Source organism: Helianthus annuus, chromosome 5 (genome assembly GCF_002127325.2).
Source record: "Helianthus annuus cultivar XRQ/B chromosome 5, HanXRQr2.0-SUNRISE, whole genome shotgun sequence".
Lineage (NCBI taxonomy): Eukaryota > Viridiplantae > Streptophyta > Magnoliopsida > Asterales > Asteraceae > Helianthus > Helianthus annuus.
Genome location: NC_035437.2, coordinates 32250231 through 32277583, shown reverse-complemented (window position 1 = coordinate 32277583; position 27353 = coordinate 32250231). Strand labels below are relative to the sequence as shown.

Genomic DNA, 27353 nt, shown 5'->3' with positions numbered 1-27353 from the left:
GGGCCCTGATCATGATTCCGATTTGTTCTAAAAATTTTAGGGCTTATGCAGAATTACTTGGGTTTCTCAATTAGGCTTTCCTTATTAGATAATTAACATACTAAGTAGTAATTTTAGTGAGAGTTGTTACATCCTCCCCACCTTAATAGAAATCTCGCCCTCGAGATTTACTGGAATAGATGAGGATATTTCCGCTTCATTTCTGATTCCAGCTCCCAAGTGTATTCTGGTCCTCTTTTTGAATCCCACTTGACTTTACCTAACACTAGTCGTTTGTTATACCTAAGTTAAATGTAATAATTAAAGGATGACGCCTAAATTTAATTATGATGAAAATAAAGGGACCAAAGTTGTAACTATCTAAAATGGGAATGATAAAATAACAATTAACAAAAAACCCACACACAGTACGTGTGTGGGAGCTCTGTTCGATCAACAAGGGGCCAGAGGGGGAAAAACCCTAGTTCAATCCAATACACAAGATTAACTAAGAAATTCAAAGAAATTGAAAGCATAATCAGGAAATTTCAAGCTCTTATCTTGTTCATTCAAGGGGTAAGTTCAATTTCATGATCTAATAAGTTGTAGGAATTGGGTTTTGAATTAATCTTGAATGCATGACATGAAATTTAAGAAATTTAGTTAAGATTATGATGTAAGATTAGAATGATACCTGATTACTAGCAGATTTCGTTGGTTAAATAGTCAAGACCAAATTTATGAGAAGTTGTTAGGGATAGAATGATCAAGTATTTATATGTATGTGAATTATTGATAAATAACCTTGCATATGAGGTATAAACATTAGGTATATTGATATGGAACGAAGCTTGATTGATTATTGTAGGATGATTATGGAAAACTAGTCTAAAAATATGTTTTAGTAAGATAGGTAAAAGTCCCAAAAATGCGAAACCCGCCATGTGTTCGATGAAATGCTTGAAAGAACAAATTATGTGTAATTTGGAAGTTAATGAAACAAAGTTTGGGATACTAAATGAACGAATGATTATGTTGATATAGGCGTGAAGGAAGAGGGCTCGAGTGCTAAGAAGTCGGAAGGGGTACAAGATCGAGGTATGTTCCGTTGCATACAAATCTTTGTTAAATTTTCTTTTTACTTAATTTGATGTAAAACCATTCTTGTAAGACAATCATGGTAAATATCAAGTTAATAGCAAATCCTTTGTGGATTTGGTTATGCTAACGAAAGTTGTGTTAAGCTATACATTTTGACCGATTTAAATTGAATCGTGTCAAGTAGAGATGAATGCCATCCGTTTGAACGGGTGGTTTCGAATGCTATAATGAATGTTGAAAGCTTAATCCGTTATGCGGATAGAATGAAGAGTTATGTTGAAAGAAAATAACCCAATTAAACGGGTCGAACGTGTATGCTTAACTCTCAATGAGAGTGTTTATGCCAAAACCCAATTACTTGGGTAGTCGAATGCGTAAAAAGGATAAAAGTTCTTGTATGGATGGAGCTAAAACGAAAGAATTATGATTTAACAAGTGTGATAACTAACCTTTAAAAATTTGGTTGTTAATGTAGGTAAAACTCCACTTTAGGCGATCTTGAGATTTGGAGCGAGCACGTGTCCATGCCTTATTTTATCAAGCGCTTCCGCTAGTTTATATGCATACTTTTTGGGTCCATGTCTTGTTATTTTGTTTAAGCTTGTTAGAAGTCATACACTTGAAAACTTGTTGTCTTTGTTTGGGGTAGTTTAATGCTAATAGGGTTGTAGACGGATGTTGTCTATTATGTTAAAAACAGGGGGCATGTTTGTTTTACGAACGGGTCATGCCCAATTTTTTAAAAATTTTTATTATGTATCAAAGTTGGTATTTTGATGTCTGAAAAATTATTTTTGTAAGTAATTTATCATTATGGAAAAATGGACCTTACAAGTTGGTATCAGAGCCAAGGTTTGAGGGATTCGGGCAAGAGTCCTAGCGCTCGAACTCAGATAAAATGGCTCATGCTAATGTGCTCGCTCCAAGATCGCCATTGAGGTAATACGCCAAGTTCTTAGTAATAATAATGGTATGTGTAATATGTTTCGGATGCAAAAATAAAAGCTAAGTTTATTGATGCATAGATTGGGAGGCCATACGGAGAATTCGGGGACCGTATGGCTGGAAATATGCATAGGAAATAGACAAGGTAACAAAAAAATGACACAGCAGCGTTTCTGCAATTTGACAAGCCGTCGCCGACGGGCTCTTATACCGTCACCGACGCCCCCATTCAGCAGACGCCTAAAGTTCCTGTCTACGGACAAAGTGGGCGACGGTCCATAATTAGAAGCCGTCGCCGACGGTATGACTAGCCGTCGCCGACGGCCTTTACAAATGCAATCCACAGAAAAATTTCTTTTATTTTGATGCATTCATGTTTGGGAGTTCCGTGTGATTCAAAGGACCATTAGATGATAGCATGGAGTCCTTATAAGTATGATGATAAGATACTTAGTATCACAGTTTGTGATCACAATGAAAGCGAATTCGATAAGAACTGAAAGCAACAATGTGAATAACACAAGTCGAATAATAAAACTTAGATAATCAAGATTACGAATTACACTATTTTAAATGCAGTAAATAAGAGTTGAAGTATGTATTATATGGAAAGCTTGTGTTTAATGTTGAGTAAAAATGTCCTTTGTAGATGGCCGAAGTAAGAAATGTCAATGATGATAATGATCATAACAATGATATGGTTAGACAAGAAGCATTTGAGAGCAAAGTCACGGAAGTGGCGGAAGGGGTTATGCAAGCTAATCTTCCCCGATTAGCTCAAGAAGTAGAAAGACGAGTTTTGGGAGTCGTGGATGCTATGATGACCAGTAAGATCGAGGAATTGAAAGAACTAATTGAAGGATCCAAAGGTAAAGGCAAGGAGCGAAGGTGCACATTAAAGACTTTATGGCATGCCATCCGACAACATATGACGGTAAAATCGATCCAATCGAATGTCAAAGATGGATCTCTAATATAGAGGCAGTGTTTATACGAAGTCGGTGCGATAAGGAAGACCAAGTGATGTTCGCTACCGGTCTACTAACCCATTAGGCGAAAGATTGGTGGGATGCGCACAGTAAAGAAGTAGGCGAAGATAGACTTCAAATTATGACTTGGCAAGAGTTTAAGGGGCCCTTCATGAGATATCACTGTCCTCAGTCGGCTATCGACAAGATTCAGGAGGATTTCTTACGCCTTAGACAGAAAAATGAGTCAGTAAACGAAATATCAAACGCTTTCATGGATAAAATGAAGTTCTGTGGGGATTTGGTAACAACCGAAAGAATGAAAATAAATCGTTTCTATGGCGTGTTAAAGGCAGAAATTAGAGAGTTCATCACTCCCTCAAAATGTGAAACCCTCGATGAGCTCATTAATTTAGCACGGGATAGAGAGATTGAAATTAAAAGGCAAGAAGAGCAAGGTGAAAAGAGACCAAGTGAAAGGAGTGCGAGTTTTAGTCCATCTAAAAAGGGGAAGTTTCAGGATCAAGGAAAGAAGGGTAAGCCGAAAGGTGGAATTACTCCATGCAAGACTTGTGGGAAGCTCCATACCGGAGAGTGTTTGTTAGGCAAAAAGGGGTGCTACAAATGCGGTAAGGAGGGGCACTCGTCTTATCAATGCCCGAACAACCCGAAGACTTGTTTCAATTGTTTTGAAAGGGGGCATATCAAATCGGAATGCCCGAAGCTTCAGCAAGAGACAAAGAAAGAAGATAAGAAGCAAGAGGGTTCTAAGGCGAAGGGGAGAATGTTTCAAATCACATCTGAAGAAGCTAAATCCCAGCCGAATGTGGTCTCAGGTATCTTTCTAATAGACTCCATACCGGTTTATGTTTTGTTTGATACCGGAGCCACTATGTCGTTAATCTCTAGTGAAATCGTACAATATCCTTCCTTTAAGATTGAACGAATGTCGATGCCCTTAGAAGTAGAAATAGCAGATAGTAAAAATTACTTGTTGCACGAAATATGTAAGAATTGTAAATTAACCATTGAGGATGAGGAGTTTGCTATTGATCTCATACCTATGATCTTGGGGGAGTTTAAAGTAATAGTGGGCATGGATTGGATGTCTCAAAACCATGCGGAGATAAATTGTGAAACCAAAACTATACTTCTCCAAACTCCAAGTGGAAGGCGATTAAATATACAAGGCGAAAGAAAGATGGAAGCGAAGTTATGTACTCTCATTCAAGCTATTAAGTATGTGCTTAATGGGAGTAGGGCATATTTAGCTTACGTGGTAAATACTCAACAAGGCTTCCCGAAGCTTGAAGATGTTGAAATTGTGAACGAATTTCCAGATGTATTTCCGGAGGAATTGTCGGGACTCCCTCCCGAGCGAGAAGTAGAATTTCTTATTGAATTGAATCCGAGTGCGAAAATGGTGGCGAAGGCTCCCTATAGGTTGCCTCCCACTGAGATGCGGGAATTAATGACACAATTACAAGATCTTCTAGATAAGGGCTTCATACGCCCAAGTGTGTCGCCTTGGGGAGCACCTGTCCTATTTGTTAAAAAGAAAGACGGGTCGATGCGCATGTGTGTTGACTATAGAGAATTAAATAAGCTAACCGTAAAGAACCGCTACCCTTTACCTAGGATTGATGACCTTTTTGATCAATTACAAGGGGTGAGTTGGTTCTCGAAGATAGACTTGCGTTCGGGGTACCATCAAGTTAGGGTACGGGAAGAAGATATTCCAAAGACCGCGTTTAGAACCCGTTATGGGCATTACGAATTCCTGGTCATGTCTTTCGGATTAACGAATGCGCCGGCTCCATTTATGGATCTTATGAACCGAGTGTGCCGACCCATGTTAGACAAATCAGTAATCGTGTTTATATATGATATCTTAGTCTATTCGCGAAGCAAAGCTGAGCATGCAATGCACTTGCGTGACGTACTCGAAGTTCTCCGCAAGGAGAAACTCTACGCGAAATTTTCAAAATGCGCCTTTTGGCTCAGAGAAGTGCAGTTTCTAGGGCATGTAATCAACTCGGAGGGCGTCTTGGTAGATCCGTCAAAAATTGATGCCATAATGAAGTGGGTTTCTCCAAAGAACCCGACTGAAATAAGAAGTTTTCTGGGCCTCGCGGGATACTATAGACGTTTCATACAGGATTTTTCAAATATAGCCTTACCATTAACAAAACTGACGAGGAAGAAAGAGAAGTTTGTGTGGGGTAAAGAACAGGACGAGGCCTTTCAATTATTAAAGGAGAAACTATCACGTCCCCCGGTCTTGACATTACCGAATGGGACTGAAGACCTGGTGGTCTATTCTGACGCTTCACATCAGGGCTTAGGCTGCGTTTTAATGCAAAGGGGAAGGGTTATCGCTGATGCTTCACGACAATTGAAGCCGCATGAAGTGAACTACCCAACCCACGATCTAGAATTAGCAGCGGTAGTATTTGCCTTAAAGATTTGGAGAAATTATTTGTATGGCACGAGATGCACAATTTATTCGGATCACAAAAGCCTCAAATACTTCTTTGAACAGAAAGACCTAAATATGAGGCAACGGAGATGGTTGGAACTTATCAAAGATTATGATTGTGATATCCTATATCACCCGGGAAAAGCAAATGTGGTAGCCGATGCGTTAAGCCGAAAAGGGTATCCGTCTCCCCTTCGGGTAAAATCCATGAAGATGATAGTCATGCCACGATTACTCGAGACGATACGTGAATCTCAAATAAAGTCACTCGGAGCGGAAGACGTGAAGAGAGAACGATTAAAAGGTGTAATCGATAAACTAGAAGAAAATTCGACCGGACTTAAGACGCGATTCGGCCGAATTTGGATACCACGATTCTGCGAAGTCAAGGCCGCTCTACTCAACGAGGCACATAAATCACGATATTTGGTCCACCCCGGGGCTACAAAGATGTATCGGGACTTGAAAACCGATTATTGGTGGCCGGGCATGAAGCGTGATATAGTTAAATACGTCGCGAAATGCTTAACATGCTCCCAAGTGAAAGCAGAACATCAAAAGCCATACGGGAAATTACAACCCTTGGAGATACCGGTATGGAAGTGGGAGGAACTAACGATGGATTTGATAACCAAGCTTCCTAAAACAAAGAAAGGGCATGATACAATATGGGTAATCGTAGACCGACTTACAAAAAGCGCCCACTTCCTGCCCATCAAAGAAACTTACTCTTCCGAGAGATTAGCAGAAATTTATATGAACGAGATCATATCTCGTCACGGGGTGCCCGTGTCAATTATCTCGGATCGGGACACTAGATTTACTTCTCGTTACTGGCAAAAGTTTCACGAGAGTTTGGGTACGAAGTTGCACATAAGTACTGCCTACCACCCTCAAACTGACGGCCAGTCAGAAAGAACCATTCAAACACTTGTTGATATGCTGAGGGCGTGTGCCTTAGATTTCGGGGGAAGTTGGGATGACCATTTACCACTAGTTGAATTTTCTTATAATAGTAGTTACTATAGTGGTATTCAAATGGCACCTTACGAACTACTATACGGGAGAAAATGTAGAACTCCCGTATGCTGGAGTGAAGTAGGGCAAAGAGAGCTTGCGCCAAGTGATTTAATAGCGGTAACAATTGAAAAGATTGGATTGGTTAGATCTAGATTGAAAGCAGCCCAAGATTGGCAAAAAGCTTACGCTGACAAGAGAAGGCGTCCTATTGAATTCCAAGTCGGAGACTTCGTTCTACTGAAAGTGTCCCCATGGAAAGGTATAATCCGTTTTCGTAAACGAGGTAAGTTAGGTCCTCGTTACATCGGACCGTTTAAAATCTTGGCTCGGGTCGGAAGGGTTGCATATCGATTAGAACTACCGCCTGCACTAGATGGGATTCACAATACCTTCCACGTGTCGCAATTGAGAAAATGTCTTGCGGATGACACAGCATTAGTACCTCTCGATGACATCGAGTTGGACGAGGGGTTGAACTACGTCGAAAAACCCATAGCCATTAAGGACGTCAAGGTGAAGAATCTCCGCGACAAAGCTGTTAGACAAATGTTGGTACAATGGCAACACCGAAAAAGTTCGGATCTTACATGGGAAGCAGAAGATGAAATGAGGAAACACTATCATTTTCTTTTCGGTATGTCAATATTTAAATTAGTTATTAATTCAGGTTTCGGGGACGAAACCTATTTTAAGGGGGGTAGACTTGTAACACCCCAAAAATATTTATTATACATGAGTTAAATGTAATAATTAAAGGATGACGCCTAAATTTAATTATGATGAAAATAGAGGGACCAAAGTTGTAACTATCTAAAATGGGAATGATAAAATAACAATTAACAAAAAACCCACACACAGTACGTGTGTGGGAGCTCTGTTCGATCAACAAGGGGCCATAGAGGGAAAAACCCTAGTTCAATCCAATAAACAAGATTAACTAAGAAATTCAAAGAAATTGAAAGCATAATCAGGAAATTTCAAGCTCTTATCTTGTTCATTCAAGGGGTAAGTTCAATTTCATGATCTAATAAGTTGTAGGAATTGGGTTTTGAATTAATCTTGAATGCATGACATGAAATTTATGAAATTTAGTTAAGATTATGATGTAAGATTAGAATGATACCTGATTACTAGCAGATTTCATTGGTTAAATAGTCAAGACCAAATTTATGAGAAGTTGTTAGGGATAGAATGATCAAGTATTTATATGTATGTGAATTATTGATAAATAACCTTGCATATGAGGTATAAACATTAGGTAAATTGATATGGAACGAAGCTTGATTGATTATTGTAGGATGATTATGGAAAACTAGTCTAAAAATATTTTTTAGTAAGACAGGTAAAAGTCCCAAAAATGCGAAACCCGCCATGTGTTCGATGAAATGCTTGAAAGAACAAATTATGTGTAATTTGGAAGTTAATGAAACAAAGTTTGGGATACTAAATGAACGAATGATTATGTTGATATAGGCGTGAAGGAAGAGGGCTCGAGTGCTAAGAAATCGGAAGGGGTACAAGATCGAGGTATGTTCCGTTGCATACAAATCTTTGTTAAATTTTCTTTTTACTTAATTTGACGTAAAACCATTCTTGTAAGACAATCATGGTAAATAGAAAGTTAATAGCAAATCCTTTGTGGATTTGGTTATGCCAACGAAAGTTGTGTTAAGCTATACATTTTGACCGATTTAAATTGAATCGTGTCAAGTAGAGATGAATGCCATCCGTTTGAACGGGTGGTTTCGAATGCTATAATGAATGTTGAAAGCTTAATCCGTTATGCGGATAGAATGAAGAGTTATGTTGAAAGCAAATAACCCAATTAAACGGGTCGAACGTGTATGCTTAACTCTCAATGAGAGTGTTTATGCCAAAACCCAATTACTTGGGTAGTCGAATGCGTAAAAAGGATGAAAGTTCTTGTATGGATGGAGCTAAAACGAAAGAATTATGATTTAACAAGTGTGATAAAAAACCTTTAAAAATTTGGTTGTTAATGTAGGTAAAACTCCACTTTAGGCGATCTGGAGATTTGGAGCGAGCACGTGTCCATGCCTTATTTTATCAAGCGCTTCCGCTAGTTTATATGCATACTTTTTGGGTCCATGTCTTGTTATTTTGTTTAATCTTGTTAGAAGTCATACACTTGAAAACTTGTTGTCTTTGTTTGGGGTAGTTTAATGCTAATAGGGTTGTAGACGGATGTTGTCTATTATGTTAAAAACAAGGGGCATGTTTGTTTTACGAACGGGTCATGCCCAATTTTTTAAAAATTTTTATTATGTATCAAAGTTGGTATTTTGATGTCTGAAAAATTATTTTTGTAAGTAATTTATCATTATGGAAAAATGGACCTTACAAGTTGGTATCAGAGCCAAGGTTTGAGGGATTCGGGCAAGAGTCCTAGCGCTCGAACTCAAACCAAATGGCTCGTGCTAATGTGCTCGCTCCAAGATCGCCAATGAGGTAATACGCCAAGTTCATAGTAATAATAATGGTATGTGTAATATGTTTCGGATGCAAAAATAAAAGCTAAGTTTATTGATGCATAGATTGGGAGACCATAAGGAGAATTCGGGGACCGTATGGCTGGAAATATGCATAGGAAATAGACAAGGTAACAAAAAAATGACACAGCAGCGTTTCTGCAATTTGACAAGCCGTCGCCGACGGGCTCTTATACCGTCGCCGACGCCCCCATTCAGCCGACGCCTAAAGTTCCTGTCTACGGACAAAGTGGGCGACGGTCCATAATTAGAAGCCGTCGCCGACGGTATGACTAGCCGTCGCCGACGGCCTTTACAAATGCAATCCGCAGAAAAATTTCTTTTATTTTGATGCATTCATGTTTGGGAGTTCCGTGTGATTCAAAGGACCATTAGATGATAGCATGGAGTCCTTATAAGTATGATGATAAGATACTTAGTATCACAGTTTGTGATCACAATGAAAGCGAATTCGATAAGAACTGAAAGCAACAATGTGAATAACACAAGTTGAATGATAAAACTTAGATAATCAAGATTACGAATTACACTATTTTAAATGCAGTAAATAAGAGTTGAAGTATGTATTATATGGAAAGCTTGTGTTTAATGTTGAGTAAAAACGTCTTTTGTAGATGGCCGAAGTAAGAAATGTTAATGATGATAATGATCATAACGATGATATGGTTAGACAAGAAGCATTTGAGAGCAAAGTCACGGAAGTGGCGGAAGGGTTTATGCAAGCTAATCTTCCCCGATTAGCTCAAGAAGTAGAAAGACGAGTTTTGGGAGTCGTGGATGCTATGATGACAAGTAAGATCGAGGAATTGAAAGAACTAATTGAAGGATCCAAAGGTAAAGGCAAGGAGCGAAGGTGCACATTAAAGACTTTATGGCATGCCATCCGACAACATATGACGGTAAAATCGATCCAATCGAATGTCAAAGATGGATCTCTAATATAGAGGCAGTGTTTATACGAAGTCGGTGCGATAAGGAAGACCAAGTGATGCTCGCTACCGGTCTACTAACCCATCAGGCGAAAGATTGGTGGGATGCGCACAGTAAAGAAGTAGGCGAAGATAGACTTCAAATTATGACTTGGCAAGAGTTTAAGGGGCCCTTCATGAGATATCAGTGTCCTCAGTCGGCTATCGACAAGATTCAGGAGGATTTCTTACGCCTTCGACAGAAAAATGAGTCAGTAAACGAAATATCAAACGCTTTCATGGATAAAATGAAGTTCTGTGGGGATTTGGTAACAACCGAAAGAATGAAAATAAATCGTTTCTATGGCGTGTTAAAGGCAGAAATTAGAGAGTTCATCACTCCCTCAAAATGTAAAACCCTCGATGAGCTCATTAATTTAGCACGGGATAGAGAGATTGAAATTAAAAGGCAAGAAGAGCGAGGTGAAAAGAGACCAAGTGAAAGGAGTGCGAGTTTTAGTCCATCTAAAAAGGGGAAGTTTCAGGATCAAGGAAAGAAGGGTAAGCCGAAAGGTGGAATTACTCCATGCAAGACTTGTGGGAAGCTCCATACCGGAGAGTTTGTTAGGCAAAAAGGGGTGCTAAAAATGCGGTAAGGAGGGGCACTCGTCTTATCAATGCCCGAACAACCCGAAGACTTGTTTCAATTGTTTTGAAAGGGGGCATATCAAATCGGAATGCTCGAAGCTTCAGCAAGAGACAAAGAAAGAAGATAAGAAGCAAGAGGGTTCTAAGGCGAAGGGGAGAATGTTTCAAATCACATCTGAAGAAGCTAAATCCCAGCCGAATGTGGTCTCAGGTATCTTTCTAATAGACTCCATACCGGTTTATGTTTTGTTTGATACCGGAGCCACTATGTCGTTTATCTCTAGTGAAATCGTACAACATCCTTCCTTTAAGATTGAACGAATGTCGATGCCCTTAGAAGTAGAAATAGCAGATAGTAAAAATTACTTGTTGCACGAAATATGTAAGAATTGTAAATTAACCATTGAGGATGAGGAGTTTGCTATTGATCTCATACCTATGATCTTGGGGGAGTTTAAAGTAACAATGGGCATGGATTGGATGTCTCAAAACCATGCGGAGATAAATTGTGAAACCAAAACTATACTTCTCCAAACTCCAAGTGGAAGGCGATTAAATATACAAGGCGAAAGAAAGATGGAAGCGAAGTTATGTACTCTCGTTCAAGCTATTAAGTATGTGCTTAATGGGAGTAGGGCATATTTAGCTTACGTGGTAAATACTCAACAAGGCTTCCCGAAGCTTGAAAATGTTGAAATTGTGAACGAATTTCCGGATGTATTTCCGGAGGAATTGCCGGGACTCCCTCCCGAGCGAGAAGTAGAATTTCATATTGAATTGAATCCGAGTGCGAAACTGGTGGCGAAGGCTCCCTATAGGTTGGCTCCCACTGAGATGCGGGAATTAATGACACAATTACAAGATCTTCTAGATAAGGGCTTCATACGCCCAAGTGTGTCGCCTTGGGGAGCACCTGTCCTATTTGTTAAAAAGAAAGACGGGTCGATGCGCATGTGTGTTGACTATAGAGAATTAAATAAGCTAACCGTAAAGAACCGCTACCCTTTACCTAGGATTGATGACCTTTTTGATCAATTACAAGGGGCGAGTTGGTTCTCGAAGATAGACTTGCGTTCGGGGTACCATCAAGTTAGGGTACGGGAAGAAGATATTCCAAAGAGCGCGTTTAGAACCCGTTATGGGCATTACGAATTCCTGGTCATGTCTTTCGGATTAACGAATGCGCCAGCTGCATTTATGGATCTTATGAACCGAGTGTGTCGACCCATGTTAGACAAATCAGTAATCGTGTTTATAGATGATATCTTAGTCTATTCGCGAAGCAAAGCTGAGCATGCAAAGCACTTGCGTGACGTACTCGAAGTTCTCCGCAAGGAGAAACTCTACGCGAAATTTTCAAAATGCGCCTTTTGGCTCAGAGAAGTGCAGTTTCTGGGGCATGTAATCAACTCGGAGGGCGTTGGTAGATCCGTCAAAAATTGATGCCATAATGAAGTGGGTTTCTCCAAAGAACCCGACTGAAATAAGAAGTTTTCTGGGCCTCGCTGGATACTATAGACGTTTCATACAGGATTTTTCAAAGATAGCCTTACCATTAACAAAACTGACGAGGAAGAAAGAGAAGTTTGTGTGGGGTAAAGAACAGGACGAGGCCTTTAAATTATTAAAGGAGAAACTATCACGTCCCCCGGTCTTAACATTACCGAATGGGACTGAAGACCTGGTGGTCTATTCTGACGCTTCACATCAGGGCTTAGGCTGCGTTTTAATGCAAAGGGGAAGGGTTATCGCTTATGCTTCACGACAATTGAAGCCGCATGAAGTGAACTACCCAACCCACGATCTAGAATTAGCAGCGGTAGTATTTGCCTTAAAGATTTGGAGAAATTATTTGTATGGCACGAGATGCACAATTTATTCGGATCACAAAAGCCTCAAATACTTCTTTGAACAGAAAGACCTAAATATGAGGCAGCGGAGATGGTTGGAACTTATCAAAGATTATGATTGTGATATCCTATATCACCCGGGAAAAGCAAATGTGGTAGCCGATGCGTTAAGCCGAAAAGAGTATCCGTCTCCCCTTCGGGTAAAATCCATGAAGATGATAGTCACGCCACGATTACTCGAGACGATACGTGAATCTCAAATAAAGTCGCTCGGAGCGGAAGACCTGAAGAGAGAACGATTAAAAGGTGTAATCGATAAACTAGAAGAAAATTCGACCCGACTTAAGACGCGATTCGGCCGAATTTGGATACCACGATTCTGTGAAGTCAAGGCCGCTCTACTCAACGAGGCACATAAATCACGATATTCGGTCCACCCCGGGGCTACAAAGATGTATCGGGACTTGAAAACCGATTATTGGTGGCCGGGCATGAAGCGTGATATAGTCAAATACGTCGCGAAATGCTTAACATGCTCCCAAGTGAAAGCAGAACATCAAAAGCCATACGGGAAATTACAACCCTTGGAGATACCGGTATGGAAGTGGGAGGAACTAACGATGGATTTGATAACCAAGCTTCCTAAAACAAAGAAAGGGCATGATACAATATGGGTAATCGTAGACAAACTTACAAAAAGCGCCCACTTCCTGCCCATCAAAGAAGCTTACTCTTCCGAGAGATTAGCAGAAATTTATATGAACGAGATCATATCTCGTCACGCGGTGCCCGTGTCAATTGTCTCGGATCGGGACACTAGATTTACTTCTCGTTACTGGCAAAAGTTTCACGAGAGTGTGGGTACGAAGTTGCACATAAGTACTGCCTACCACCCTCAAACTGACGGCCAGTCATAAAAAACCATTCAAACACTTGTTGATATGCTGAGGGCGTGTGCCTTAGATTTCGGGGGAAGTTGGGATGACCATTACCACTAGTTGAATTTTCTTATAATAATAGTTACCATAGTGGTATTCAAATGGCACCTTACGAACTACTATACGGGAGAAAATGTAGAACTCCCGTATGCTGGAGTAAAGTAGGGCAAAGAGAGCTTGCGCCAAGTGATTTAATAGCGGTAACAAATGAAAAGATTGGATTGGTTAGATATAGATTGAAAGCAGCCCAAGATCGGCAAAAAGCTTACGCTGACAAGAGAAGGCGTCCTATTGAATTCCAAGTCGGAGACTTCGTTCTACTGAAAGTGTGCCCATGGAAAGTTATAATCTGTTTTCGTAAACGAGGTAAGTTAGGTCCTCGTTACATCGGACCGTTTAAAATCTTGGCTCGGGTCGGAAGGGTTGCATATCGATTAGAACTACCGCCTGCTCTAGACGGGATTCACAATACCTTCCACGTGTCGCAATTGAGAAAATGTCTTGCGGATGACACAGCATTAGTACCTCTCGAAGACATCGAGTTGGACGAGGGGTTGAACTATGTCGAAAAACCCATAGCCATTAAGGACGTCAAGGTGAAGAATCTCCGCGACAAAGCTGTTAGACAAGTGTTGGTACAATGGAAACACCGAAAAGGTTCGGATCTTACATGGGAAGCAGAAGATGAAATGAGGAAACACTATCATTTTCTTTTCGGTATATGTATTCAGGTTTCGGGGACGAAACCTCTATTAAGGGGGGTAGACTTGTAACACCTCAAAAATATTTATTATACATAAGTTAAATGTAATAATTAAAGGATGACGCCTAAATTTAATTATGATGAAAATAGAGGGACCAAAGTTGTAACTATCTAAAATGGGAATGATAAAATAACAATTAACAAAAAACCCACACACAGTACGTGTGTGGGAGCTCTGTTCGATCAACAAGGGGCCAAAGGGGGAAAACCCTAGTTCAATCCAATACACAAGATTAACTAAGAAATTCAAAGAAATTGAAAGCATAATCAGGAAATTTCAAGCTCTTATCTTGTTCATTCAAGGGGTAAGTTCAATTTCATGATCTAATAAGTTGTAGGAATTGGGTTTTGAATTAATCTTGAATGCATGACATGAAATTTATGAAATTTAGTTAAGATTATGATGTAAGATTAGAATGATACCTGATTACTAGCAGATTTCGTTGGTTAAATAGTCAAGACCAAATTTATGAGAAGTTGTTAGGGATAGAATGATCAAGTATTTATATGTATGTGAATTATTGATAAATAACCTTGCATATGAGGTATAAACATTAGGTAAATTGATATGGAACGAAGCTTGATTGATTATTGTAGGATGATTATGGAAAACTAGTCTAAAAATATGTTTTAGTAAGATAGGTAAAAGTCCCAAAAATGCGAAACCCGCCATGTGTTCGATGAAATGCTTGAAAGAACAAATTATGTGTAATTTGGAAGTTAATGAAACAAAGTTTGGGATACTAAATGAACGAATGATTATGTTGATATAGGCGTGAAGGAAGAGGGCTCGAGTGCTAAGAAATCGGAAGGGGTACAAGATCGAGGTATGTTCCGTTGCATACAAATCTTTGTTAAATTTTATTTTTACTTAATTTGACGTAAAACCATTCTTGTAAGACAATCATGGTAAATAGAAAGTTAATAGCAAATCCTTTGTGGATTTGGTTATGCTAACGAAAGTTGTGTTAAGCTATACATTTTGACCGATTTAAATTGAATCGTGTCAAGTAGAGATGAATGCCATCCGTTTGAACGGGTGGTTTCGAATGCTATAATGAATGTTGAAAGCCTAATCCGTTATGCGGATAGAATGAAGAGTTATGTTGAAAGCAAATAACCCAATTAAACGGGTCGAACGTGTATGCTTAACTCTCAATGAGAGTGTTTATGCCAAAACCCAATTACTTGGGTAGTCGAATGCGTAAAAAGGATGAAAGTTCTTGTATGGATGGAGCTAAAACGAAAGAATTATGATTTAACAAGTGTGATAACTAACCTTTAAAAATTTGGTTGTTAATGTAGGTAAAACTCCACTTTAGGCGATCTGGAGATTTGGAGCGAGCACGTGTCCATGCCTTATTTTATCAAGCGCTTCCGCTAGTTTATATGCATACTTTTTGGGTCCATGTCTTGTTATTTTGTTTAATCTTGTTAGAAGTCATACACTTGAAAACTTGTTGTCTTTGTTTGGGGTAGTTTAATGCTAATAGGGTTGTAGACGGATGTTGTCTATTATGTTAAAAACAGGGGGCATGTTTGTTTTACGAACGGGTCATGCCTAATTTTTGTAAAAATTTTTATTATGTATCAAAGTTGGTATTTTGATGTCTAAAAAATTATTTTTGTAAGTAATTTATCATTATGGAAAAATCGGACCTTACACAAATTCTTTTCTTATGGAATCTCCAAATTCCATCATTTCCTTGTTCTAACTCTTTTATTCGTCCTTTCATTCCTTCAGCATCGTCTTCGATTGTTGTTTCTTTTATTTTCTTTAATTGTTCAATTAAATCAAATTGCAAATTTAATCTAAGAATACGGACTCGCTTTTGCTTTTCATGATACTTACGACTTAAAGCATCTGCAACTACATTTGCTTTTCCTTCGTGATATTGAATATCACAGTCGTAGTCACTCAATATTTCCATCCATCTTCTTTGCCTCATATTCAACTCTTTTTGCCCAAATATGTATCTTAAACTTTTATGATCTGTATAGACAGTAAACTTACTTCCATACAGATAATGTCTCCAAATCTTAAGGGCAAAAATTATAGCTCCTAATTCTAAATCATGAGTCATATAATTTTCCTCGTGTTTCTTCAATTGCCTGGAGGCATACGCAATTACCTTTTTGCGTTGCATTAGCACACATCCTAATCCTAATTTTGAAGCATCACAATATACTTCAAAATCTTCAGTTCCTTCTGGCAAGGCTAACATTGGAGCATTTGTCAATCTTTGCTTTAAAATCTTAAAAGCTTCTTCCTGTCTAGGTCCCCATTCAAACTTAACTGCTTTACAGGTTAGCTTAGTCAAGGGTACGACTATTTTAGAAAAATCCTTAATAAATTGTCTGTAGTATCCAGCTAATCCTAGAAAGCTTCTGATTTCTATAACCGTTTGCGGAACCTTCCATTTGGTAATTGCTTCTATTTTAGAAGGATCTACGTGAATACCTTCATGATTTACCATATGTCCTAAAAATTGCACTTCTTGCAGCCAGAATTCACACTTCAAGAATTTGGCGTAAAGATTTTCCTTTCTTAACAAAGTTAAGAGTGCATGCAGGTGTTCACAATGTTCTTCCTGACTTTTGGAATAAATAAGTATATCGTCAATGAAGACAATTACGAATTTATCCAAGTATGGTTTACAAATCCGATTCATCATGTCCATGAATGCCGCAGGAGCATTTGTTAGTCCGAAGGGCATGACTGTAAACTCATAATGACCATACCTAGTTCTGAAAGCAGTTTTAGGTATGTCTTCCTCTTGTACTTTCAATTGATGATATCAGGAGCGTAAGTCTATCTTAGAAAAATACCTAGCTCCCTGGAGTTGATCAAATAGATCATCAATCCTAGGTAATGGGTATCGATTCTTAATTGTAACCTTATTCTGTAACAAAGGGATAAATGATAGATTCACCTAAATCATATTCAAGTAAGGGACTTGAAGGGGATGATGTTATTGAATGGCACTTCGTCATACGTATTAGGGGTAGTAAACCGTTGTTAGGCGTCATTTACTGCTTGCATCAATCTTCTATGTATCTTGTGCAAGTGGGAGATTGTTGGACTCTGTATACCTAAGACATATATTAAATTGATGTGGCTAGTACGTTATGATCCAAGTCGGGTCATACCCAATAAAAAGCTAGACAAACACCTATAATATTTATTTATGATCTGATCAAACAAATAAATATTGGTTTTCTAAATAATTGCACTTGAGAAACTAATAAATTATATGGATAATTTATTTTGAGAGAATATTTATTTTGTTATTTAATGGGTTAAATAACATAATAAAAAATTGAACAAGTCTTATAATATGTGATGTTATAATTTTATAAAAGTTATAAAATTATATAACACTTAAAATGTTTATAAAAGAATTTTGAATTTTTTTTATTAAAAACTACAACTGGGCCGCCCCCACCATGCTCCTCCCAAGACCAATTTTGGTCCAATGACAATCCATGCAATTGTCATAAGTTAGAAGCCTTTTGATTGGGTCTTGAGGGTGGTGATGTCTCTCACATTCTTTTTTTCATTTGGATGAAAGAAAATTAGAAGAGATGAACATACTTTTCTCTCACATAATTCATGTGTAAGAACTCCAAAAATCCTCTCAAGAATTTTCGCCCAAGAGTAGGTTGTCAAGAGGGATTTTCAAGTGAGTTTTCAAGTGTACAAATCCTAGCAACATAAGGTGTTCGTTGGAAGCTTGGGGTATGCAAGCTTGAGGTCTTCTCCTTTGAAGATTTCATTCAAGAATATCATCTTCTTCATATCACCTTGCTCTTGGAATGGTAGTATTCTAAAACATCCTATGGTTGTATTTTGATAGCATGCATGTCATATATGGATCCGATTATTGGGTTTTACATATAAAATGAGTTTTATATCTTGAATAGTAACATGTTTTTAAATACTTTTTCCGCTGCGTTTTTATTTTATATGGTTAAAATAACTTTGATAAACTTGTGAAAAACCCAACAAGGTCGTCCAAGGACACAAGAACTTTTAATACCGGTTTATTGTCAACGTCTAATCTAACCAAATTTTGATAAAAGTTTTGAAAGTTTAAAAAGATAAACTAGAAAATCAAAATATAAGGAAAACAAATAGACAAGAAGGAATCACTTGGTTCCAACTCCTCTTTTATGTATCATTTGATGATTTCCGCACTCTGGGCATTTTAAGAGATTATCTTAGTTATAATGGTAGGCCCCATTCCAGGCAACGTTACCCTCAACCAATTGGTCTGAGTCAGCAGGGATACAGTCCGCAAGGTCGGATTATTGAAAGATAATTAAGTAAATTATTAATGCGAAAAGTGGTAGGCCCCCTTCCAAGCAGCGTTACCCTCAACCTATTAGTCCGAGTCAGCATGGATACAGTCCCGCAAGGTCGGTTTAATGTTTTAATAGTAGTTTATAGATAAGGGATTACAAGCAGTTCTTACTTCCCCTAATTTGATGCTATCTGCCTCAAGGGAAATCCAACTAAGCTTGAATCAGGTACTCGCAGGATCTATACACTGAACGAGGCAAGAAGTTTGCCCAAACACCCTTCTAACTCCCTTCCATGAAGAAATGAAATGACTAAGTAAAGTTCACCTTCAATATAGAATGTAAAGACACGAATGAGTGAATCAACAAAACATGAAGAATTGATTAAGTAAAGTTCACCTTCAATATAAAAAACTAGTTATTAAAGTCATTGATACATACCCAAATAAAAAGTTGCCAAAGATTTGAAATCAAAAGTAACACATAAACGATTTGTCTTCACCAAGTGATGTAAGATATTTAACCAAGCATGGTCTTTGTTTGACAAGAACTCTTACGATCGATCTTGGATCCCGAGACTACTACACACTCTAAAAGATGAAAGATGGATGATGGTGGTGTGTGTTGGTGTTGTAATGGTGGTGGACTGATGGCAGGTGTGGGAGAAGTGGTTTGCCAAGGGATGAGTTGGAATGAAACCAAGCACTCCTATGTATAGTTGGAAATAGAGCCTTCAGACGGCCGCGTGCCCACCTGGCACGGCCCCGTGTCTTCCTTCTTCTCTGTCTTCATTTAATTCTGCTGTCAGATTAGATCCCCCATGGCCCCGTGTGTCAACGGCACGACCCCGTGGCCATTGTACTTGCTATACTATCCAAGATTCTACAAATCTGGGAGTTGACCACGACCCCGTGTCTATGGGACACGAACCCATGTCTCTTGTCTGCTTCTGTTTGTCTTTTTCTTCATGGAATCTGGAGTGGGGCACAGCCCCGTGTCAGCTTTCTGACTTGTTGTTTTTTGTCTTAGGGTTAAACTCGGAGGGTCGGTATGAAGTGTCAACTTCCCTTCCTTTGTATTTATGTTGGTTTTGCCGTTAATTTGTTCCTTTTGTACATTTAAGCTCTTTTAATCCTGAAAAACAAAAGTATACAAAGAAACACATTTTTTCTCAACATTAGTACTAGAAAAGGTTGTTTTTATACCTTATTTGATACAATTTATATGTTGCATTTTACGCATATCAGTGGGGGAATTCAAACCCAAATACCAAAACTCACTGGACAAATATTATCATTGGCATATTCAGAAAAAAGTCCTCTTGGAATCACAAGAATTATGGGGAATTGTTGAGGAAGGTTATCAAGAATCGGCCACAGACGCCGCTGAAAATATACACAATGAATATATAGAAAACAAGAAACGTGATAAAAAGGCCATGCATATAATTTTTCAATCAACAAATGATACAGTATTCGAAAGGATTGACACTTTCAAATCAGTAAAGGATGCATTGGATGTTCTACAAAAGTCATACCGATCCGAGAATAGGGTTAAGACGGTGAAATTACAAACCCTCATATGTGAATTTCACAGTCTCAAAATGAAAGAAATTGAATAACCGGAAGAATACTTCAACAGGATCACTCAGATTGTCAATCAATTAAGCTTGAATGAAGTAAAGATAGAGGAACAACAGATAATTAAAAAGATTCTCAGAACCCTAAAACGAAAATTTGAATCTGTGGTGGTTGCAGTGGAAGAATCTAAAGACGTAGCGAGTTTGTCTACGAAAGAATTGCTTGGGATCTTGAAGTCACATGAATTGAGACTCAAACAATATGATACTCCATCGCTCGAACAAGAATTTTAAGTGCAAAATAATATAAATGACAGACCCAGAAACATAAGATTCGAAAGCACCAATCGAGGATGGGGTCGTGAAAGAAGTAGATCCTTTGCACATATACGTGCTACAACTGTGAACGATTAGACCACACTGCCAAATTTTGCCAGAATTCAATATGGAAGAAACTACCAGTGAAGATTGTTGTTACCTAGAAAATGGTTGTAGTATTCATATGACGGGCAACAAGGATGCTTGTCCCAACAACTCTGAAAGAAAGGAAGTAAGGAATGGTGATGACAAAAAACTGGATGTCCTGGGATGTGGTGAAGTAAGCATACAACTACAAGACCAGACTAAGAGAATACCAAATGTTTACTATGTTCAGGGCTTCAACTATAATTTATTGCATGTAGCCTAATTCACTACAAAAGGTTATGATGTTCGCTTTAGAAATGCAACATCCAAAATAAAGGATCCCTCGGGTACTTTGTTAGCAATGATGCACATGACTAGAAATAGAATGTAACTTCATAAATTAAACCAGTATGTGAACCTTGAACTATGACAATTTGTTATATGTTTTTCTCTTGAACTTTTTAGTATTCTCGTGTATACTAAAATAATATAAATCTTTAACTCATTTGGTTTTATTTTAAGAAGTTCATTCATCATTTAATTTTATTTTATCTAATAACTTGCATTCATTAACTTTTAAAAAAAAATACGCAGTTATATAAATTTTTTTCTCAATATTCCGATATATATTTTATTGAATATGGAGTTGTATTCAAAACAATTTTTTTTGTATTATAAACAATAACGAGTGCCAGTGCAGTAAACAAACTGTATATATAGTGTAAGTATTAGTAGAAAACTCATACTTAGAGAGAAAACCTAGAAAACACTAACTTCACAACATTTTTTCTTTTTGAAAAAAATCGAACATGTAATATACATGTTTGAAAGAGTTTTGAGTACATAAAAAAAGCACCGAGACTATTTAAAAAATAAATCAATAATTTTTGGGCAACACGACTGTAACATATGTTACAAATGCCTATTACATATAATACACAAAAATTTGTTTATTTTTTTTTAATTTGGTTGATGCTTTTTTTTTCTCAAAAAACTTTAAAAACATGTATATTACATGTGTATTTTTTTAATATAGTTAGAGTTTTTAAGGTTTTCTCTCTAACTAAGGGTTTTTATATATAACCTTGCCTATATATATACACACGATTAGGTTCAAGAGTGAACACTAGTGTAGCTTGCGAACTGAGTGAACTAATCCTGGCCATACACTTGTGTAGATCAATGACCAGGATTTGATGTTGAAATACACTAATGTATTTTACGATTTGATGATGAGATCCTAGCCATACACGTGTGTAGATCAATGGCCAAGATTTGTTCACTCAGTTCGCAAATACACTAGTGTTCACTCTAAAACCCCACCCTATATATATATATATATATATATATATATATTGATGTATTACATGTTGTTATTTCCTACATAGGTTGTCACTTAATAATTTAAATGTTGAAACAAATAATTTTGTTTTATACCAAAACTTTAACAAGTTTTTATAATCATGAATATATATATATATATATATATATATATATATATATATATATATATATATATATATAGGAAGGTTAAGGTACATTACGGCTTAACGTACATCACGTATGACATGTAATTACGTACGTTCATTTTAAAATCACGCACGTTATTACTCAAAAATCTAAAATCACGCATGTTGAAACACAATAATCACGCATATTGAAAACATTAATCACGCATGTTATAGAACAAATCACGCACGTTGTCGTACGTGAAGTACATTAAGGCGTAATGTACAATATACTTTTTCTATATATTATAGGTATATATAACAAAAATTGTATTGGAGTGTTAGGACGAAGTGATTTACCTAATCATAAGATAAACTATATTTAAAAGAAATCAATTCATGTAAAATAACCAAATACTTATACGTAAAAATTTTAGTATGAAGTGATTAAGCAATGCCAAATCATTATCCATTTCCATTCATTTAGATTTTAAAAACTTACTGTCCGTATTCGACTATTATCATCTGAACCGACGTATACATTTTAAATTTTAGCATCCAAACCAAACCCAACAAATTTTTACTTTATTAACGATATACAACCATTCAAATACTCACATGTCGAAAAAATTATAAAATAGGTACGTTAATGGTTAGTTTAGCCAAAAAATATTGAACCAAGACTTCAAAGAATCAAGATTACATATTGAATGGCTGATACGGTACTCAATTCACTTTATGTGTATTTATTATATGATGTGGATCATCTTAAATTTACAAGAGAATATAACTTTTTATTTGATTCCAAAGTATGGATCCTAAAAGGAATCCAAGCTTGGTTAATGATTACTAACAATTATTTAAAATCTGACACAGAGCAAAAATGTTTGTATATAAAGGTGTGTGATCCTTCTAATACTCTTCATAGGCAAATACACCAACACTGAATTCCTTTCCCATCTTATTCGCCTCAAACAACTTCATTCTGAAACAAAAATGCCGTTTTATTCCAAATCGAAAGCCGAGCTTGTTAGGATTGGTTCTGATGCATTTGCTATGCTCGAGTTTTCAAGTGGGCACAAATCTAATCATAAGTATTCGACATCAACAGTAAGTGATCCACCTAATCAAAATACTATGTTCCACTATCAACATCATCGTCAGCAACCCTATGTGGTTCGACAACAAGTGTATACCACCCAAGTTCAGGCAGCAATGGTTGAGACCGTGGTCGATTGTTACGAGGCAGCCAAGAGGTACGGTGGGACTGTTATTGTAGATTATGCTAAGAGAAAGCCCACCCGTAGAGGTTTCTTTGATTGAGGTTTCACTCATACTCTTAAAGTGTTTCCTCATGTTGTTGGGTTTGGTATACGACTATAGTATTTGTATACCTTTATAATTAGGAGGTTTTGGCTAAAGCCAAGTTTAGTACTAATATAAATTAAATAATCAGCATATGTGTTGCTTGTGGTTTTAAAGTGCCTTTCACTGTCTTCATGTATCGAAATGAGGGTTAACTTTGTAGACATTCACAAAACGATGTTAATCAAAATTAGATTGATTAGTTGTTGACGGATGAAATTACTTATTGGGTTGAATACTTGAATATGAATTAAGGTAAAATCAATCGTTTAAATTTCTAAGACAATTTTTTTATTTGGACATTAAAATATGATGGCAATATTGATGACTTTGCTCCAAAAATATAAAGGACATATCTAGTTAAACCAGTACCATTAACAAGAAACAACAACAAAATAAAAATGAGTAAAGAACTCCTACTTATTACTCTTAATTCCACAATCAATATAACACAAAAAATGAGTACTATAGCTTTTTTATTTTTTTTTAAATAAATATCAATAAAACACACCTACGACCCAAACGGGCAAAAGGCCAAACAAACAACAACACCCCCGACCCAAACGGGCAAAGGGCAAAGAAATTACAACATGTACAAAGGATATTTACACCAATCCGCCCAGCTAATATAATTACATGATGATCTATTTTTAACCCAAGCATACCTCTCGACTTTAGCTCCCCTATGATATCTTGCGGACTACATTTATATGGTTAAACACCACATCGTTCATATTTTTCCATATGCACCAGCAAGCTATCATAGTCATCCCGTAAATGATCTTTTCCGCCTTCTTACCAAACTTAATGAACTTGTGGATGTCCAAAATATCTTTAAATTCAAAAAAGAAAAGCGGCAAAATGTTGCACCAAACGCTGAAGGCCGACCACACCCTAATAGCCACCGAGCAAGCGGTAAACAAATGCTCCATCGTTTCCTCGAATTCGTCGCAAAAAGGGCACATGACTGATGTTATATCCACATTTCTTCTTCTTAAATTTATTCTCGTAGGAAGCCTATTCAGATTGCCTATCCAGTTCATAATATTACATTTAATGGGCACCCATTTGCATCATACAAATTTGGCAAGTGGCAATTACCTCTATCGATAATCAAAGCCTTTTTGACCAACTTCACCGAGAAACCATTCTGACTATCATCAATCCAATACCATGCATCCTTAACATTGGAGAGTCTCAAGAGGCTGAGAACCTCGCAACATTCCTTCCATTCCTTTAACTCCTCATCTGACTCAGGTTGTCTAGACCAATGCCATATACAAGCTCCATTACCTTGACCTGCTTCCATTCTCTCTGCGACTCTTCACATTTTAAAAAATCTAAACCAAATAAATAGGGCCATCTTTCCATGAAGGGAAGATCGCCCGCCCACGTGTCAATCCAAAAGCGAATATCAGCCCCATTCCCCACCTTATCCATGATTAGCCGATTTAACCCCTTCCCATTTATTTTCATTTTGGATATTAACTTCACAATGTTTTTCCAACATCCCGCCATGTTACCGTTAAGAGGAAGGAAACTCCTTTGATTATTCTTATAGTGGCACGCTTCCACAACTTTATACCATAGATTATGATTTTCAGCCCTATATCTCCACCCCCATTTAACAAGAAGGGCTTCATTGACCTCTTTAAGCCTGTTAATACCCAAACCACCTTTTATCTTGCGGCAAGTGACCCAATCCCAAGCCACCCAGTTCATTTTTGAATTGCTACCAGAGTCGGCCCATAAGAATTTTCTCATTTTGGATTTGAGGGACTTGATAACCCTAGCCGAGGCCTTATATAAAGAGAAAAATAAATAGGCAGACTTTCCAACACCGAATTGATCAAAGTAAGCCTCCCCCTGTCGATAAAGTTTTAGCTTTCCACACCGACAGTCTTTTATCAAAAACATCAATAATTGGTGCCCAATTGTTAATTCTGTTCATATTAGTCCCCACCATAATCCCCAAGTAAATAAGCGGGATAGAGTCCGTTTTACAGCCAATCACTTTAGCCATATCTGTCACTTCCCCACTATCAACACCCAACCCGTGTATGTTTGATTTTTGAAGATTGATTTTTAAGCCCAAACATAAATAAAAAATTCTTAAACATCTCGCCACGTTCTTTAAATTATCCCTATCCCTATCCTCCAACACAAGATCATCATCAGCATAAAAAAAGGTGAGAAATTACCAGACCGTTATTGGGAGTATGAATACCTTTGAAAAGCCCTTCATTCCTAGTGAAGCGCGTGTGGTGTTATAGGTTTTTTTGTATATTTTAGCCCTTTTTACATGTTAGTCAAGTTTTAAATTTATAAAACACGATATTTTACTAACACCTAACACACATATGGGCAAGTGCACCCATCGTGAACGTAGTATAGTGTTGGTAAGATACCGAGGTCGTCCAAGGACACAAGAGCTTTTAGTACCGGTTTATCCTCAACGTCTAATCAAATCAAAAGTTTAGAAAAATGTTTTAAACTAGAAAATAAAAACTAAAAATGCTGAAAAATAAAAATAAAAGTAAAAGTAAAATCAGATAGACAAGATAAATCACTTGGATCCGACTCGTGTTTAGTGTAACCTTTGATTATTTTCGCACTTTTGCACCTTTTAAGATATTATCTTAGTTATAGTAGTAGGCCTCTCTTTTGAAGGTGACGTTACCCTCAACCCAGTAGTTTGAGTCAGCAAGGATACAATCCTAAAGGGTTGGATTATTGAAAGATAATTAATTAAGTTATTAATGCGTAATGTGGTAGGCCCTCTTTTGAAGGTGACGTTACCCTTGGCTAAGTAGTTTGAGTCAGCAGGGATACAATCCTAAATAGCCGGGTTAAAGTTTTAATAGTAGCTTACATATGAGGGGATCAAGGAGTTCGGACCCCCGACATCCAATACCAGTGGGTATTGAAGGAGGTCCTACTAAAGTTGACCCAGGTCCTTGCAGGATCTATACACTGAACAAGGCAAGACTCCTACCAAACCATTCTCTTAACCCCCCCCCCCCCCCGACCAGGTAGCCAACATATCTCCATATAGACCGTGGAGATATGAATGGTGAAAATCTTTTATTTTACATAGACAGTAAAATAATGCCAAGACACCACGGACAAATGATAAGGAAGATTCACCTTCAACATAAGAAACTAGTTATTAAAGTCATTAATACATAACCAAATAAAAAGTGCGAAAAGATTAAAAATTAAAAGTGTTACACTAGACACTTGTCTTCACCAAGTGATGTAAGAGACTTAGGCAAACATGGCCTTTGATTGTCAAGAACTCTTACTATCAATCTTGGATCCCGAGACTACTCACACACTCTATGATGGATGATGCCGGTGGATGTGGGTTGTGATGGTGGTGGTGGGTGGGTGAAGTGTGAGAGAGGTGGTTTGCCAAGGGATGGTTTGTAAATGAGACAAGCACCCCTATTTATAGCATGCACAGAAGCCTGGACACGGCCCCGTGTCCATTGGGCACGGCCCCGTGTCCACCCATCTTCTCTTTCTTCATTGAATGCAGTTTGTCTGCATTAGTTGACCACGCCCCCGTGTCCGCTGGGCACGACCCCATGTGCAGAAGCGTATCTGTACTATCAAGATTTTCCTAGATTCTGCGAATCTTAGAGTTGACCACGGCCCCGTGTCCGCTGGACACGCCCCCGTGGTGGGTGATAGAAGCTTCTACAACTTTGTCTTTTCTGCAGACACTTGGGCACGCCCCTGTGCTCATTGAGCACGGGGCGTGTTCAGCCTTCTGTTCTCTTGTTTTTGCTTGGGAAGATGTTGTCGGTGGGGTCGGGCATGCCACGTTTATTCCTTTTCTTGTATTTATGTTAGATTTAGCTGCCTTTTTGCTTCTTTTGTTCATTTGAGCTCATTTAATCCTGAAAATACAAAAGGAAGACAAAAACACACTTTTTCCAACATTAGTACTAAAAAAAGGTTAGTTTTATGCCACATTTGATGTAATTTATATGTTGCTTTTGCGCACATCACCTAGCTTTGCACAAAATGCTTGAACAGGGATTCCATGACCAAAAGGAACAGAAACGGGGACATAGTGTCACCCTGTCTGACCCTTTTGGAACAGTTAAATTCAAATGTAGGAGACCCATTCACAAGAA

The 27353-nt window shown here is 37.8% G+C and overlaps 2 protein-coding genes and 2 long non-coding RNA genes across 4 annotated transcripts; all 4 read left to right on the top strand.

Moving 5' to 3' along the window:
* Window positions 1-3135: 3135 nt before the first annotated feature.
* On the top strand, window positions 3136-6217 carry LOC110943093. The gene is made up of 4 exons (XM_022184849.1): window positions 3136-4510; window positions 4889-5439; window positions 5536-6066; window positions 6155-6217. Exons 1-4 carry the CDS (start codon window positions 3136-3138, stop codon window positions 6215-6217), a joined length of 2520 nt encoding a protein of 839 aa, XP_022040541.1.
* Window positions 6218-6510: 293 nt separating this feature from the next.
* On the top strand, window positions 6511-7253 carry LOC110943092. Its single transcript, XM_022184848.1, has 2 exons — window positions 6511-7126; window positions 7249-7253. Exons 1-2 carry the CDS (start codon window positions 6511-6513, stop codon window positions 7251-7253), a joined length of 621 nt encoding a protein of 206 aa, XP_022040540.1.
* A 155-nt stretch (window positions 7254-7408) lies between these two features.
* On the top strand, window positions 7409-8692 carry LOC110938808. Its single transcript, XR_002591707.1, has 3 exons — window positions 7409-7497; window positions 7966-8019; window positions 8498-8692. It is a non-coding gene; the product is annotated as an uncharacterized LOC110938808 (long non-coding RNA).
* Window positions 8693-14284: 5592 nt separating this feature from the next.
* LOC110938807 lies at window positions 14285-15728 on the top strand. Its single transcript, XR_002591706.2, has 3 exons — window positions 14285-14414; window positions 14883-14936; window positions 15415-15728. It is a non-coding gene; the product is annotated as an uncharacterized LOC110938807 (long non-coding RNA).
* Window positions 15729-27353: the final 11625 nt, after the last annotated feature.